Source organism: Eptesicus fuscus, chromosome 14 (genome assembly GCF_027574615.1).
Source record: "Eptesicus fuscus isolate TK198812 chromosome 14, DD_ASM_mEF_20220401, whole genome shotgun sequence".
Taxonomy (NCBI): Eukaryota; Metazoa; Chordata; class Mammalia; order Chiroptera; family Vespertilionidae; genus Eptesicus; species Eptesicus fuscus.
In genome coordinates this window covers 57,518,164-57,533,719 of record NC_072486.1, presented here as the reverse complement: position 1 = coordinate 57,533,719, position 15,556 = coordinate 57,518,164, and the positions used below count along the sequence as shown (strand labels likewise).

The following is a 15,556-nucleotide window of genomic DNA, read 5'->3' as shown; positions in this document are numbered from 1 at the left end:
ACATACACAGGCAGTCAAAAGAAACACCAGGTAGCCTATGCCACTATTTAAAAAAGCACTATGTCCTTTTGATTCCATTAGGCTTAACAACTAGCACCAAACTGAAGCACTAAACTCTCTTGGTCTCTAAAACCTGCCATCTCTCTGCTTTTAAAAGCTATTAAAGCAAAGAGGCCCTTTCTGCTAACAGGCAGGTTTCACCTTGTGAGCCAAAATCAGGAGCTTACTTAAACTAGCCCCCTACCTGCATCTCCAAGCTTATTTAATCATGCCAATTTGGCATTCCAAAGTGGCTTCTGCAGGCTCTCTCCCTGCAGGGTTGGACTAAAGTAAATGGTAGCTTCGTGGTCCTCTCCAGGCCTCTATCAACCCTGATGGTTTTCCTCCATGTTAATACAAACACTGAGGCTGGTCCCCAGAGAAATAAATACTTGCTGGTCCCTAAAACAGCCGGCTTCACAAATATTGTGCTCAGAGTGTTCAGCACATTCTCTGGCAAGGCTAAGCCAGGTCTCAGTCTCTAAGACTCTGTGTGTGGACTACATTGTCTACTTTTCCTGACCCACTCCAGCCACGACACAAATACAAGCAAGGTCTGGTAGTCAAGAGACGAAGGAGAGTCTGGAAGCTGTGGTTCCACTAAGCCCACAACAAAAACAACAAAAACTCTGCAAATTTACTCCTGTTTTTTTTTTTTTTAACAACCACCACCATGATAATAAATAAATAAATAAATAAACGCCTCAGTTAAAGATTATAACTTGGAGGCCCAAAAGGAGGTCACCTAATATTTCTTCTATCTGGATTTTTTCTATAAATGTTGGAGAGCCTTGGTACTCATCCTTAGAAAATCTCTCGCCTTTTCTATTGACCCTCTCTTTCTTATGATCTCATGAAGAATCATTATCTATATACTAGAAGCCCGGTGCATGAAATTCATACACTGGAGGAGTGTTGCTCAGCCCAGCCTGCACCCTCTCCAATCTGGGACCCCTCAGGGGATGTCCGGCTGTCTTCTCACAATCCGGGACTGCTGGTTCCTAACCAATCGCCTGTCTGCCTGCCTGATTGCCCCTAATGACTTCTGCCTGCCAGCCTGATCGCCCCCTAACCGCTCCCCTGCCAGCCTGATTGCCCCCAACTGCCCTCCCATGCAGACCTGGTGTCCCCCAACTGCTCTCCCCTGCCGGCCTGGTCGCCCCCAACTGCCCTGCCCTGCCTGCCTGGTCACCCCCAAGTGCCCTCCCCTGGCAGCCTGGTCACCCCAAACTGCCCTCCCCTGCCAGCCATCTTGTGGCGGCCATCTTGTGATGACATGAGGGCAGCCATCTTGTGGCAACGTGTGGGCGGCCATCTTGTGATGATGTGAGGGTGCAAGGGCCACCTAAGCTTTTATTAGTATACTAGAAGACCAGTGCACAAAATTTGTGCATGGTGGTGTGTGTCCCTCAGCCCAGCCTGCAACCTCTCCAATCCAGGACTTCTGGCTCCCAACTGCTCGCCTGCCTGCTTTCCTGGTTTCCCCCAACTTCCCTCCTCTGCCAGCCTGGTCACCCCTAACTGCCCTCCCCTGCAGGCTTGATCGCCCCCAACTGCCCTCCCCTGCAGGCCTGGTCCCTCCCAACTGCCCTCACCTGCTGGCTATCTTGTGGTGGCCATCTTGTATCCACATGGGGGCACCCATCTTGTGTGTTGAAGTGATGGTCAATTTGCATATTACTCTTTTATTAGATAGGATATATAAAAGCCCAGCGACCGAGCAGCGGAACGACCAGAAAGACTTGTCGGCCAGTCGCTATGACACCAATATTCCCGTTTATTCAACAGCTTAACGCAGGAGCTGCCCCCTGGTAGTCAGTGCACTCCCACAGTGGGAGCACTGCTCAGCTGACTGGGATAAGCAGCTGCTTCCTCAGCGGGAGCAGCTGCTAGCAGGCCCAGGGTGAGGCTGAGTCTCCTCACCTATCAAAATACCTGAGACAATCCAGACTCTGGCCTGACCCCACCAGCTGATGCAGGCCTTCTAAGATGTGTTTTAGAAAGAGCATGGGGAGCTGGCATAGGCAGATGGCAAGCGGGGATGTGACTGTGGACTCCCCAGGGAGGCTGTCCTGATGGCTGAGGATCCTGGAGCACGGCTGCCCTGAACATCCCCAATGGTGTCAACAACTTGGCATCACACATCAAGGACATTCATTGAGTGGCTTTGGGATGCAAAGCTCTCCGCCAGATTCCTCCAGGACACAGAACATGCCTTTACCCAAGACATTACCCCGAAATATCAGCTCAGACTAATTTCCTCATCCAACAGCTGCTCAGCTGACTGGGATGAGTGGCGCTTCCACAGCAGGCCGATCCCCGCAGGCCACGCCCCCCTATCAGTGCCCAAATCCGTGCACGTGTAGGGTCCCCTAAACACTTTCGCTTTCGATCGCGGGGGAGCTGGGTGCCTGTCCGTTGGTGCACCAGGCCTTTCAGAAGCCTCCACTGTGCCAGAGGCTTCTGAAAGGCCTGGTGCCTGAGCGGACAGGCACCCAGCTCCCACGCTTTCGCTTTCGATCGCGGGGAGCTGGGTGCTTGTCCGCTGGTGCACCAGGTCTTTCAGAGCCTCTGGCGCAGTGAAGGCTTCTGAAAGGCCTGGTGCTGGAGTGGACAGGCACCCAGCTCCCCCGCTTTAGATGGTCCATGGCGGGATGTGAGCTCGCTGCCCCAGAGGCCCCTTCTGTGCCACAGCACAGCCATGGCGCAGCCGCTGCTGGCAACGCGAGCTCAGCGTCCCGCCGGCCCAATCGGCCACCCTGGCCACCCTGAGTCCCGCCCCCCCGCGCCTCCTGGCCAATCGTGGGCATAGCGAAGGTACGGTCAATTTGCATATTTGTCTATTATTAGGTAGGATTCTATTTGTTGATAACTCCCAAATTTATATCTCCATATCAGAAACAAACTTGAATATTCCCGTCTATTCAACATATTCAATTAGATTTCTACTAGGAATCTCAAACTTAAATATCAAACTGAGTTCCTGATCTTCTCAAAAGACCTATTCTTATTGTAGTCTTCCCCATCTCAGTTAATGGCTACTCTTTACTTTTAGCTGCTCAGTTCAAACCTTGCAGTCATCCTCAAATCTTCTACTTGTCCTGCAAAAGAAGACTAAGCTTTATGAATCTTTGTATGTCTGAAAAATGTTTTATTAAGCTTTCACATCTGAAATTGAGGATTCCTTATTCAAAGTTATTGTCACTCAAAAATTTGGAAACACAAATTTCTCAATTATTTTCTTTTCTATGGTTATAAAACAAAAATACTGGTATCAGTTTTATTCTTCTTCCTTTGTAGTCATGTATTTCTCTCATGAGTCTTTAGAAAGTTGTCATTATTCTCGATACTCTAAAATTTCACATTAAAATAAATAAATAAATAAAAATAAAATTTCACAATTATATAAACAGTTGTTGATCTTTTTCAGTCATCTTGCTTCATATTCACAGAGCCCTTTTAAAGACAACTACTTTTCATCATGAGAAATTTTCTTCTTTAGTTCTTTATTTCTCCCTATCCATTCTTAGTTCACTGCTGCTGAAACTTCTGTTAGCAGATTAGAACCAGATCTTTGTGTTGCTTCACTTTTCTTTCATGCTTTCTCTTTTTTTATTTTTTGCACTATATCCTGCAAGAAAATACTCAGCAAAATCTTCCAATTTACTAATTTGATCTTGAAATATATACATTCTGTTCTTCAGCCCATCTATAAGATTATACATTTTCAAGATCTCTAAATACACTTTTTTAAAAATGTTCTTTCTATATGAATATGTCATTCTCTCTTACCTCTTTGAGAAGTACCAATGATACTTTTAAAGGTTTGTTTATTTACTTATATTAAGTGCTTCTATTTACTGATTTTTGTTCTCTTTCATAATGTTGGTTTTTCTGAAATGTCTGTTGAATCTTATTTGTTGTACATGTTTACATGTAAGGATTCCGTCAACCAGTCTATAAATGCTATTTGTTTACTGCAGGATGCTCCTTCATGACTGTGCAGAGGAGAAATTCCTGGACAGGGTATGTCAGTAATTCATCTTCTGACCATAGGCAACCCAAGTTCCTCCAGGGTATTTCTATCCCAAATTTATAATCAATGTTCCAGCTAGAGAGCATTTTCTCTCCTATGTGGTGTAAAAGTTGGGCTGGACTCAAATGCTGCTCAAACCCCATACTCAAACAACTACACCGATATTTTTCCTAGGATCTTGAAGCACCGCTATTCTTACCTTTTTGTTTTCCAGCAGTTTCTTCTGAGTTTGATTTTTTAGCTAATGCTTCTTTATTGAAATTGATCCCAATGGCCTTCTGTCTTTCACATTCCTCACACTCCCTCGTTTTCCCAGGAAGACACACTTTATTGATAACCAGCTTTGCTAAAGTTAGTTTTGTTTTAATCTTTATTTTTTTCTATTTTTTCTCCACTTTCTAAGGATCTGAGGTAATTCTAGGTAATCCCTTAAAATTAAAATGAATTTCTTTGCCATTTTCCCAAATAACTGATTTTTGTCTAATAATAATTTAACAATTGGTCTTTTATTAAGACTCTACTTCATAACCATACAGAGAGAGAGAGAGAGAGAGAGAGAGAGAGAGAGAGAGAGAGAGAGAGCGAGCGAGCGGGATAGAGAAGAGAGAGAGGGATAGAGAAGAGAGATAAATGTCATGAAGTCAATCACATTCACAGCCTTAGAGTCTTGGGTTATCCTGAAAGTTACCACTTTCTACAAAATAGTTCAATATGATCATCTTCTTGTGAAATGACCAGGAACCAATTTATAAAATATGACTGAATATTTTAAACCCATTACCACAAATTTATTATAGATTTTAACCAAAGCTAATGTTAAGATTTTAATAAAAAATGAAATTATATACATTATAAATATCTATTACATGTTATATATACTATATTCAGTGTGTGTGTGTGTGTGTGTGTGTACACACACAGTATATTAACACTTAAGTAGATCTGTTTTACATTCATGTAAAGTATATTAAATAACCACTATACTTTTTTAAAAGCTAGACAATGTATTGCCTTCTGAAATAAAATTCCTCTGGTAAGGAAATTAAAAAATAAAAAATTTAAAAGTAATCTAGGTATCTAAAACACGTCTGCTTTCTCAAAATCTGGTAGTAATTAACATAAGAGCTCTTTCAAATGGATACACAGAAATAAAGATTTAAATCATACAGACATTAAAGAGAAGGCAAAAATAAATAATTGCATGAAGCACTAAGGTCACAAAATAAAGTCCTTCAAGACAGAAATGCAGTGATCCTACTCACCCCAATAGATCATTTACTATACTCTGTTGCACCACCTGCTTATTAAAACAACAAAACTCAGAAAATATTAAAAATCATATATTTTTAAAAATTTTAATATATATATTTTATTTCAGAGAGGAAAAGAAAGGGAGAGATAGAAACATCAATGATGAGAGGTAATCACTGATCGGTGCTTTCTGCACACCCGTTACTAGGGATTGAGCCCACAAACTGGGCATGTTCCCTGACTGAGAATCAAATCATGACGTCCTGGTTCATAAGTAGACACTCAACTACTTAGACACACTGGCCAGGCAAATCACAGATTTTTTTAAAAGAGTTAGAAGAGACTCAAAAGACATATTTGAATCACAAACCAATTACCACTAGTTGATATCTATGGAAAAGTTTCTTCAAAGGCACAGTTTCCTTAAGTGTACAATGGGGATAGCATTATCAGCCTAGAATTATCATAAGGACTCAAGAAATGAGTAACTACTACCTTCTGAGCCAGAATTTCTGCCATTTTAACCCATGACTTATCTTAGTAAACATCAAGACTTCTCTCCTATTCTGTACTAGAAAATTAAAGTATAATCCCTCACAGATGTACTATTAAAATGTGTTTTACCAATTTTATGCCATCCTATCTAAATTCTTTGCCTCTCCCAATCCTCTTAAGCAGACAAACTGAAATCAACTTCTTTCCTCTTAAGCAGACAAACTGAAGTCAACCAAGAGGTTATGTGACTTAACCAAAGTCATATACTTAGGAAACAACAAAGCCAAAAATTTACTTACTCATACTCATGTACAAAAATTATTTTTAAGTATTTACCTTTCTACATGCAGGACAAAGCCCATTTTCATCAGTGCGAATTCTATGCCAACAAAATCGGCAAATCTGGTAGCCACAGGTGCAAGGGAAAAAATTGATATCATCTATCTCCAAGGGCTCCATGCAAAGAGGACATTCCACAGGGTCTTCCTTCGCATCAGGACTGCGAGACATCTTCACGTTTATTAAACAGCAGCAAAAGTTTATAATAATTTAAGGGAGAAAGAAGTTCAGCACTGAGAATTAAAATGTAGAACTTCAAAGACCTGCATGAGAAGAAACAAAATATACTGTTTACTACTGGAAAAAATAGCATTTTCAACAATCAATAATCATTTATTAAAAATGTTAATCAGATCAATCTTTACTATCATCTCAGAATAGATTTCAGAATGGAATCCTGAAATTTTTTGCATGTCAAGAGAAAAAACCTGGCATTATTAACTTTTTGGGTTTTTCTTTTGTGTGTGTGTGTGTGTGTGTGTGTGTGTGTGTTGTTGTTGTTGTTTTTTAAATATATTTTTATTGATTTCAGAAAGGGAAAGGGAGAGAGAGATAGAAACATCAATGATAAGAGAGAATCATTAATCGGCTTCCTCCAGCACTTTCCCCATTGGAGATCGAGCCTGCAACCGGGGCACGTGCCTTGAACAGGGAATCAAACCATGACCTCCTGCTTCGTAGGTTGACGCTCAACCACTGAGCCATGACAACTGGGCAACTTTTTGAATTTAATTAAAAAACAAAATAACTTCCTTTTTTCTAGATAAAATATTTAGTACTAACCTCATAGAAATCATATCACATTTGAGGGGAATAAGTAATATATGGAAGCATCTTCGGCATTAAAACACACAGTAGACTGTCTCATCCTTGTCCTAAACACTAGTAATCCTATATAATAAAAGGCTAATATGCAAATTGTCACCTCGACCGGGAGTTCAACCAGGAGTTCCACCAGGGGGCAGAGCGGGGCTGGCCAGCCAACCTCCCCATGTCACCTTCCCCCAACCTGGCCCGATTGGCTGTGATCCGAGCGGTCCGGCCGGACCCCACCCATGCACGAATTCGTGCACTGGGCCTCTAGTACATAATATTGCCACATAAGTAAAGGAGCAAGATATCTAAAATGTATCACAATTTACAAAATAAACCTAATGAAAAAAAAAAAGGCTTCAGTCATCTAAAATCACATGTTAATATCAAATCCTTACCAAAGAAAACAAAGGCTAGAGTCATTTAAAAATGCCATGTAATCTGTTTACAATTAAATATGTATAATGTGTCAACGAAAACTTTTGGAAGAATAGGCACATATTAAACAAACCAATAAAAATTAAATATTGTATTTTGTTAAAAATATTTTTTATAGATTTCAGAGAGGAAGGGAGAGGGAGAGAGACATAGAAATATCAATAATGAGAGAATCATTGATTGCTGACTCCTGCACGCCCCCTACTAGGGATCGAGCCCGCAACCCGGAAATATGCCCTGATCTAGAATCGAACAGTGACCTCCTTGTTCATGGGTTGACACTCAGCCACTAAGCCACACCAGCCAGGCAATAATGTATCTTTTTAGATTATACAGAGTTGAAAAGTTTTAGGTAACAATTTAGGTTAAAGCCACTCTTAAAACATTAGGATGGAATGACTATTTTAGGTTAAAAAAATTATAACCTCCAAAATATAACAATGCAATCCCTATCAAAATAATAAAGGTTTTGTTTTGTTTTACATAATTTGACAAAATGATTCTAAAGTTGACATGAAAGAATAAAAATGCATGAGAGTTGCTTTGAAACTTCTGGGGGTGTGCGGGGAGGAATATGGGCATTTGCACTATCAGATATTGAACTGTACTACAAAGCTACAATAATTTAAATTTGATTATTGGTACAAATATGGACAAAAGTCAAAGAAAATAAATTTTAAAATCTAGAAAAAGAACCATAAATTTATAAACTTTAATATTTGATAAAAGTGACATTATAAATCAATATGGCAAGGATGACCAATTAATAAGCAGTAACAGGCCCTAGCCGGTTTGGCTCAGTGGATAGAGCATCAGCCTGTGGAATGAAGGGGCCTAGGTTTGATTCAGATCAAGGGCATATGCCCGGGTTGCAGGCTCGATACCCAGTAGGGGGCGTGCAGGAGGCAGCCTATCAATGATTCTTTCTCATCGTTGATGTTTCTATCTCTCTTTCTCCCTTTCTCCTGAAATCAATAAAAATATATTTTAAAAAATAAGCAGTAACAAGATACTGGTTGATGTACTTTTAAGAAAAAAAAAAGACAGCATCGCCAGGCCAGTGTGGTCCAGGGATTGAGCATCAACCCATAAACCAGGAGGTCATAGTTTGATTCTCGGTTAGGGGACATGCCAATGATCTCCAGTAGGGGTGTGCAGGAGGCAGCTGATCAATGATTTTCTATCATCATTGATGTTTCTCTCTCTCCTCTCCCTTCCTCTCTCTGAAATCAATAAAAACATATTTAAAATAAAGTAAAAAACAGTATATATTTGTCACACTACCATCAAAATAAATCCCAAATGATCTGCCTAAAGAAATATACATTGAAATAAACTTTTAAAGTGTTAGAAGAAAAAATCATAGAATTTTTCAAATCTTGGGATACAGAAGGTCTTCCTAAGCAAAAACAGAAATTCAGAAGCCTTAAAAGAAAGATATATGATCAACTTAGCAACATGAAAAAATAAACTACATAAAATTAAAGGCAAGCAACAGAGTAAAGGATATATACACTATCTGTAATGAAGGGCCAGTGTCCAAAATAATTAAAGAAATGGTGTAAAGCAATTTTTAAACAGCAAATAAATCAAAAGAAAAAAATGAGAACAGAATATGAGTAGTTCACAAGAATTACAAATGATTACAATATATGAAATGGTGATCAACCTTTTTAGTTTATAAACAGTAAGACAGCATTTTTCCCACCACCCTGCCAAAGAAGTTAATTTCCCCGCAAAGTAGATGTTATCACTGATCTACGTTCCTCTTCCTTAAGAGGAAATGGGAGCACAAAGAATACCTTGCCTTAAATTGCACAGCTATTAGGTGGTGCAGCCTGGATTCATTCCATGAAGTCAAACCCAGAATCTGTGTTACAAACCACTTCCTTATTCCACCTAAGAATCTGTCCTACATACCACACAAGTGCACCACGTATTCTGATATGTTTTACAGCATTGTTCATTCAAGTAGAAAACTGCAAACAATCCGTTGGGAAATCATTATGTAAATAATTATATAGCCGCTAGAGGCACAGTGCACAAAATTCATGCAAGGGGGAGAGGAGGTGTCCCTCAGCCCAGCCTGCACCCTCTCTAATCTGGGACACCTCGAGGGATGTCCAACTGCTGGTTTAGGCCCGATCCGTGTAGGGTCGGGCCTAAACGGGCTGTCGGAAATCCCTCTCACAATCCAGGACTGCTGGCTCCCAACTGCTCGCCTGCCTGCCTGCCTGCCTGCCTGATTGCCCCTAACCGCTTCTGCCTGCCAGCCTGATCACCCCCTAACCACTCCCCTGCCAGCCTGTTTGCCCCTAACTGCCCTCCCCTGAAGGCCTGTTCCCCCCCAACTGCCCTCCCCTGCTGGCCTGATCACCCACAACTGCCCTCCCTTGCAGACCTGGTCCCTCCCAACTGCCCTCCCCTGCTGGTCATCTTGTGGTGGCCATTTTGTGTCCACATGGGGGCAGTCATCTTTGACCACATGGGAGCAGCCATCTTGTGTGTTGGAGTGATGGTCAATTTGCATATTACTCTTGTATTAGATAGGCTAATAAGGTAGATGTGTGTGTTGAATCAGAAGATGTCTATTATGCAGTGTTTTTTACTTTTGAAAAGTAAGTTGGAGACTAACATACTTGATTTGTTTCTCTAAAAAAATAAAGCACTTGAAAGGTTATACACCAAACTGTTACCACATTACAAAAGACAAAATGGAGGAAAGTAGACTACTAAGTTATTTTTTGAAAAATCTGTATTATCTGAATTGTTACAACAAATATCATTTTGCCATTCAAATGGCCAACTTAAAAAAGAGAAATTATATTCATCTCTTTTAGGAAAATTAAATATGACTTTTGTTAATAATTAGCAGAAAAATGAAGTGAAATATCTTCCTATAAATATTTCAAAATAAAAATGCTTAAAAACAAAGAAATGGGCCCTGACTAGTGTGGCTCAGTTGGTTGGGTGTCATCCCATGCACAAGGAGGTTGCCAGATTGATTCCCAGTCAGGGGCACATGCCAGGGTTGCGGGCTCTATCCCCCGATAGGCGGCATGCAGGAGGCAGCCGATTGATGTTGATGTTGTGCTCTCACATTGCTGTTTCTCTTTCTCTCCCTTCCTCTCTCTAAAAAAAATAAACTATTCGGAAGGAAGGAAGGAAGGAAGGAAGGAAGGAAGGAAGGAAGGAAGGAAGGAAGGAAGGAAGGAAGGAAGGGCGGGCATATGTATTTATAAACAAGGCGTCTTGGTTTGCAGACCCAGTTTTGCCACTATCAGTTTCCTCATATATAAAATGAGGGGTCTAGAGACGATCTAATGGCTCCTCCAACTTGAATATCCAAAAACTGTACCTATAGAAAATACAGACTCAAACATTGGTTCCACCAACAGGAAACTAAACTAAAATAATTGAGGGGTGCTGTCTACACTTCTAATATACTTTTGATTATAAGATTTTATTTCTATAACCACAGCTTATTAGAGTTTTAAGTGAAGTAATTTATGGGATGCTGGAAAGGAAACAATATATAAAGTTTATGAATTGAAAAGCTTTCTAGAAAATAAATTACTATAAATTAAAAATGACATATTGAGGTTTTGCTTTTTAATTGCTCTTTTAGTTTTAAAAAAGTTGGGAAGAGGATGAATCTTCCAGTTTAGAGGGAGAGAGAGGAAAAAAAAAAAAAAACTAGCAAGAATTCCCTTAAGGTGGTTAACAAAAAACGAAATACATTTTGTACATTTCTAGCACCATGGAGAGATGCCATGCACTCCAGTGGCCAAATGCCATCACACAACTGGTCAAATATAGGAGAGAAGTCTGATGTAGTAGAACACTAGAACACCAAGTTAAAAAAAAACAAAAAAACAAAAACTGACTTCTGTCTCATCTCTTCCACTAAGTATCTGTATGATTTTAGAAGACACTCAAAAGCTCTAAGACTCAATTTACTGATCTGGAAAAAAACTAAGAGGCACAAAATTTAATGGAATTTCAAGTAGAGAGAAATTTCCTTTATGTAACCCCAATGAACCAAGCTTTTAAAATAAACTTTGAAATCAACTCTCTCCCTTCCAAATATCTTTGCCAGGATTTTCATTTAGGAAAGGATAATTTTTATTACAAAAGCTAGTTAACTAATATAAAAATAAAACAATGAGTTGAAACAATAAGACATAGAATACAATAAGGTATAAGACACAGAAACAAAAGATGATTTTAAATGGAAAAAGGGAAGTAAAGTCAATGACTTTCTGGATGAGGTATGAGGGTTATAGCACAGAAGTGATCCATTTTTGATTTGGTAATTAATTTTACCCAAAAAATAGTTCATTTTCACGTATACAATCTAATCCTCACAATGACTTGGTAAAAACATACTATTCTCTTATAAAAGACAACTGAGACCAAAGGGTGACCCAGCATTTTAAGTAAATGTTGAAGACACAAATTGGAAGTAAGACAGTCTACTTAAAAACCCATGCCCTTTCCAATATGGTAAGATAGAAATTATGATAACTGAAGTCATTACTGCATTACCCTTGTGCATAAAGTACAAATGTTCAATAAGTAAAAATTACATTACTTTTTCAAAAACTTAAATTCTACATGAAATTTCTACCTCATTACCTGCAATATATCACCTGCAACTAGTACCATAACACAGTATAAATTCTGACACACATAATAATGTTCCTGAATCACCAAAAATCTCACATACCATGTAAGTAAAAGTAAAAATCATATACTCAAAATCATATTAAAAAATTCTTTATCACTCATAAAGTGCTATATACATGGCTTTTGTTTAAGATACTTTTCAAAAGATAAGTATAAAAATACAGTAAAAAATGTAAAATACTGCAGCCGCTGTACAAAACAGTTTGGTGGTTCCTCAAAAAGCTATATACAGAATTAGCATATGATCCAGCAATTCTACTTTCAGGTATATACAGAAGGAATTGAGAGAAGGGTCTCTTAACAGATACTTAATAATGCTGCTATGAATATTGTACACCAATATTCATAGTACACCAATAGTCATAGCAGCATTATTTCCAATAGCCAAAAGCTGAAACAACCCAAGTGTCTGTCAACAGATGAATGGATAAACAAAATGCAGTATATACATACAATAAAATATTATTCAGCCATAAAAAGAATGATTTTCTGATACATGCTACAATGTGGATGAGCCTTGAAAACATAATGCTAAATAAAATTACTCACAAAAAGACAAGTATCATATGATTCTACTAATAATGAGTCATCTAAAGTAGGCAAATTCATTGACAAAGAAAGGAGACATTACCACATTACCAAGGGCTGAGGTCAGGAGAATGAGGAGTTATCATTTAATGGGTACTTAACAATGATTAGTCTTTTAAAGGAGGAGAGGGCTAAAAAGGGGGGCGGGGGGGGCACATTTAGCCTCTCTTATCAAGAAAGCTAACTGGTTGTTCTAATCGTATCTAGTAAATAACACATATTATTCCATCTACACTGAGTGGCCAGATTATTATGATCTCTGAACACATAATAATCTGGCCATTCAGTGTATATCCTATATAATAAAAGGTTAATATGCAAATTGTCCCCTCGACCTGGAGTTCGACCAGCAGGCAGGCTGGCCAACCGCCCATGTCCCCTCCCCCTGGCCAGGCTGGCCAGACCCCACCCATGTACGAATTCATGCACCGAGCCTCTAATACATACACACACACACACACACACACACACACACACACACACACACACACACTGAGTGGCCAGATTATTATGCGTTCAGAGATCATAATAATCTGGCCATTCAGTGCATATAAGCAGGTTCTAATTTTATTAGTAAAGTTAGACAGTTGGCCAATTAAGGTTTTTGCCACTCTAAAAGTTCTTTTTTTTACCTTCATTCAGTGATTCAAAAAATAGTTATAAAACTCTTACTATGTTTCAAATTCTAGTCTAGGTCTCTGGGATACATTAGTCAACCATAACAGGCAAAAATCTCAGCCCTGCTGCCTAACTTTTAATAGGGCAATTGCAATTTAAATGGGCCAGTTGAAGTAGGTTTCAAAAAAAGTTAACATTTAAAGGAGGTACTTGTGTAAGCTGTGCAAATATCTGAGAAAAGAACAGACGGAGGCATGAAGAAGTCAATCAAGAGGCCCCACGGAGGGGACATGCCTGAAGTGCTTAAAGAACAGCAAATTAGAGTGGCTGGAGTAGAATAAGTAAGGGAAAGAACAGTTTGAGATAAGGACAGAGATGTGAGGGGTCCAGGATCTTGTAATGATTCATCATAGGCCACTAGAACAAGTTTGCCTTCCTTTGTGAAATAAAGGAAGAGGGCCAGGGAGTTTTAAACAGAGAAATGGCATAGATTTGACTTATATTTTCAAAAAAATCTCTTTTGGTTCCACTTGCAGCTTGACAGTAAGGAGTTCTATGAACCCACTCCCCAGGGAAATGGGTGAAAATTACTTAAAACCAACCATTTAAAGTATCTGGAAATGATCCTAAAAGCCTAAGGCAAACGAATAAACATTTATTCAAGAAACTCTATTAAAATTCAGGAAAAACAGCAAGACTGTATGGTATTTAAACTAAAACCTGTTCTTTCCCTTTCTCTTTCCCTCCCTCTTCTCAGCTCAGTGAAACTGAAACTCCTTTCCAGATTGGTGCAGCCAAAATTTCGAGTGCCCTTTCACCATAGCTAACAGAAAGCTATCTTGCCAGTAGGGGCAGGACATCATTATTTCTCATCCTGCCCAAAGCTACCTGATGCTAAGCTAAATTCCAGGTAAGTGCAGCCAAAAGGTGAGGGCTCCCCTCTTTCACCCAACTGCCACTCACGGAAAAGAAGCCCTATGTTGCTGCTGCATGTTGAAAATACTAGGACCTAGACTGTCTTTCACCCAACTACTTTGTAAAGCAGAGTTCCAATACCAGGAAAGGCAAAACAAGAAGACTTGAGGCCACTGTACACCACTCCAGTAAGTGCTCAGTAGAACCGGGGGTATCTGTCACATGGAGTGGAAAGTGCACCACTACCCCTGCTATCCAACTCCAGAGTCAGAGCCAGAGCCAGATATTTTGCCAGGAAGGTGAAGTAGGCTTAAAACACTCTTCCAAAGGAAGACTTCATATGCAATAGAGTGTAAAGCTCAGGCCTAAAGGCAATCTCAAAACCAAGAAGCTTGTGACGAAGGGCAACTGGGAGGAGATTCACATACAGGCTAAACTGTAAACCAGCTAGCTTGCAGGAGAGAATAAGGAGAATCAGGAAATAAGACAGCCAGTATGAGTCCTCCTAGGGTCAGAATAAATTTCAAAGTCTGACCTCAAGAACTATCCCTGCAAATGAGCTCAAATTTTTTTTGGATCAAGTTGAGAAGCAATTTGTGTCCTAGGGCATAGTTGAAAACAAGGAAGCAGTCAGCTGGCAATAAACATCTGGGTGTGGTCAAGGAAAGAGACAGTGGAAGTGGAAGAGAACCCTGCCAAAAACAGTCATCCTAAGGTGCATGTGGGCATATCCAAGTCTGCACCCCCCAGGATCAATACCAGATGCTTAACACTGCAAGAGGGGAATACACTTCACTAAATTAATCTAAGCAGTCACTAAACAAATAAGCTAATAACAGTAACAAGCCCTGGGATGGGAGACCAGTACTCACAGTTGCTACATAAAATGTCCAGTTTTCAACCAGAAATTGCAAGCTATGCATAAAAACAGGAACGTATAACCCATGTACACCAGGAAGGAAGCAGGCAACAGAAACTGCCTGTGAGAGACACCATATGTTGGATTTAACACACAAAGACTTCAAAGGAGCCATTTTAAGTATATTCAAAGAACTAAAGGAAAGCATGATTAAAGTAGTAAAGGAATGTATAATGAAAATGTCACATCAAATAGAGAATTTCAATAAAAAGATATTTTTAAATAAAGAAACAAATGGAAATTGTGGAGTTGGGAAGTATAACAACTGAAATAAAGTCACTAGAGGGGCTCAATAGTATGTTTTAACTGGCAAAAGTGAAATAGATGGTGGCAGATTAATAGAGATTATACAGTCCAAAGACAGGAAAAAATAATAAAGAGAAATGAACAAAGTTTCAGAAATGTAAAACACCATT

At 39.5% G+C, this 15,556-nt stretch overlaps 1 protein-coding gene across 1 annotated transcript in view; it reads right to left on the bottom strand.

Annotated features, from left to right (window-relative positions):
• CNOT4 (CCR4-NOT transcription complex subunit 4) overlaps nucleotides 1-15,556 on the bottom strand; it is a 157,201-nt gene that overhangs the window by 74,954 nt on the left and 66,691 nt on the right. The window contains exon 2 of the mRNA XM_008150503.3: nucleotides 6,158-6,423. Within this exon, the coding sequence (XP_008148725.1) occupies nucleotides 6,158-6,331 (174 nt within the window). The 5' untranslated portion in view covers nucleotides 6,332-6,423. The remainder of the gene's footprint in view (nucleotides 1-6,157; nucleotides 6,424-15,556) is intronic.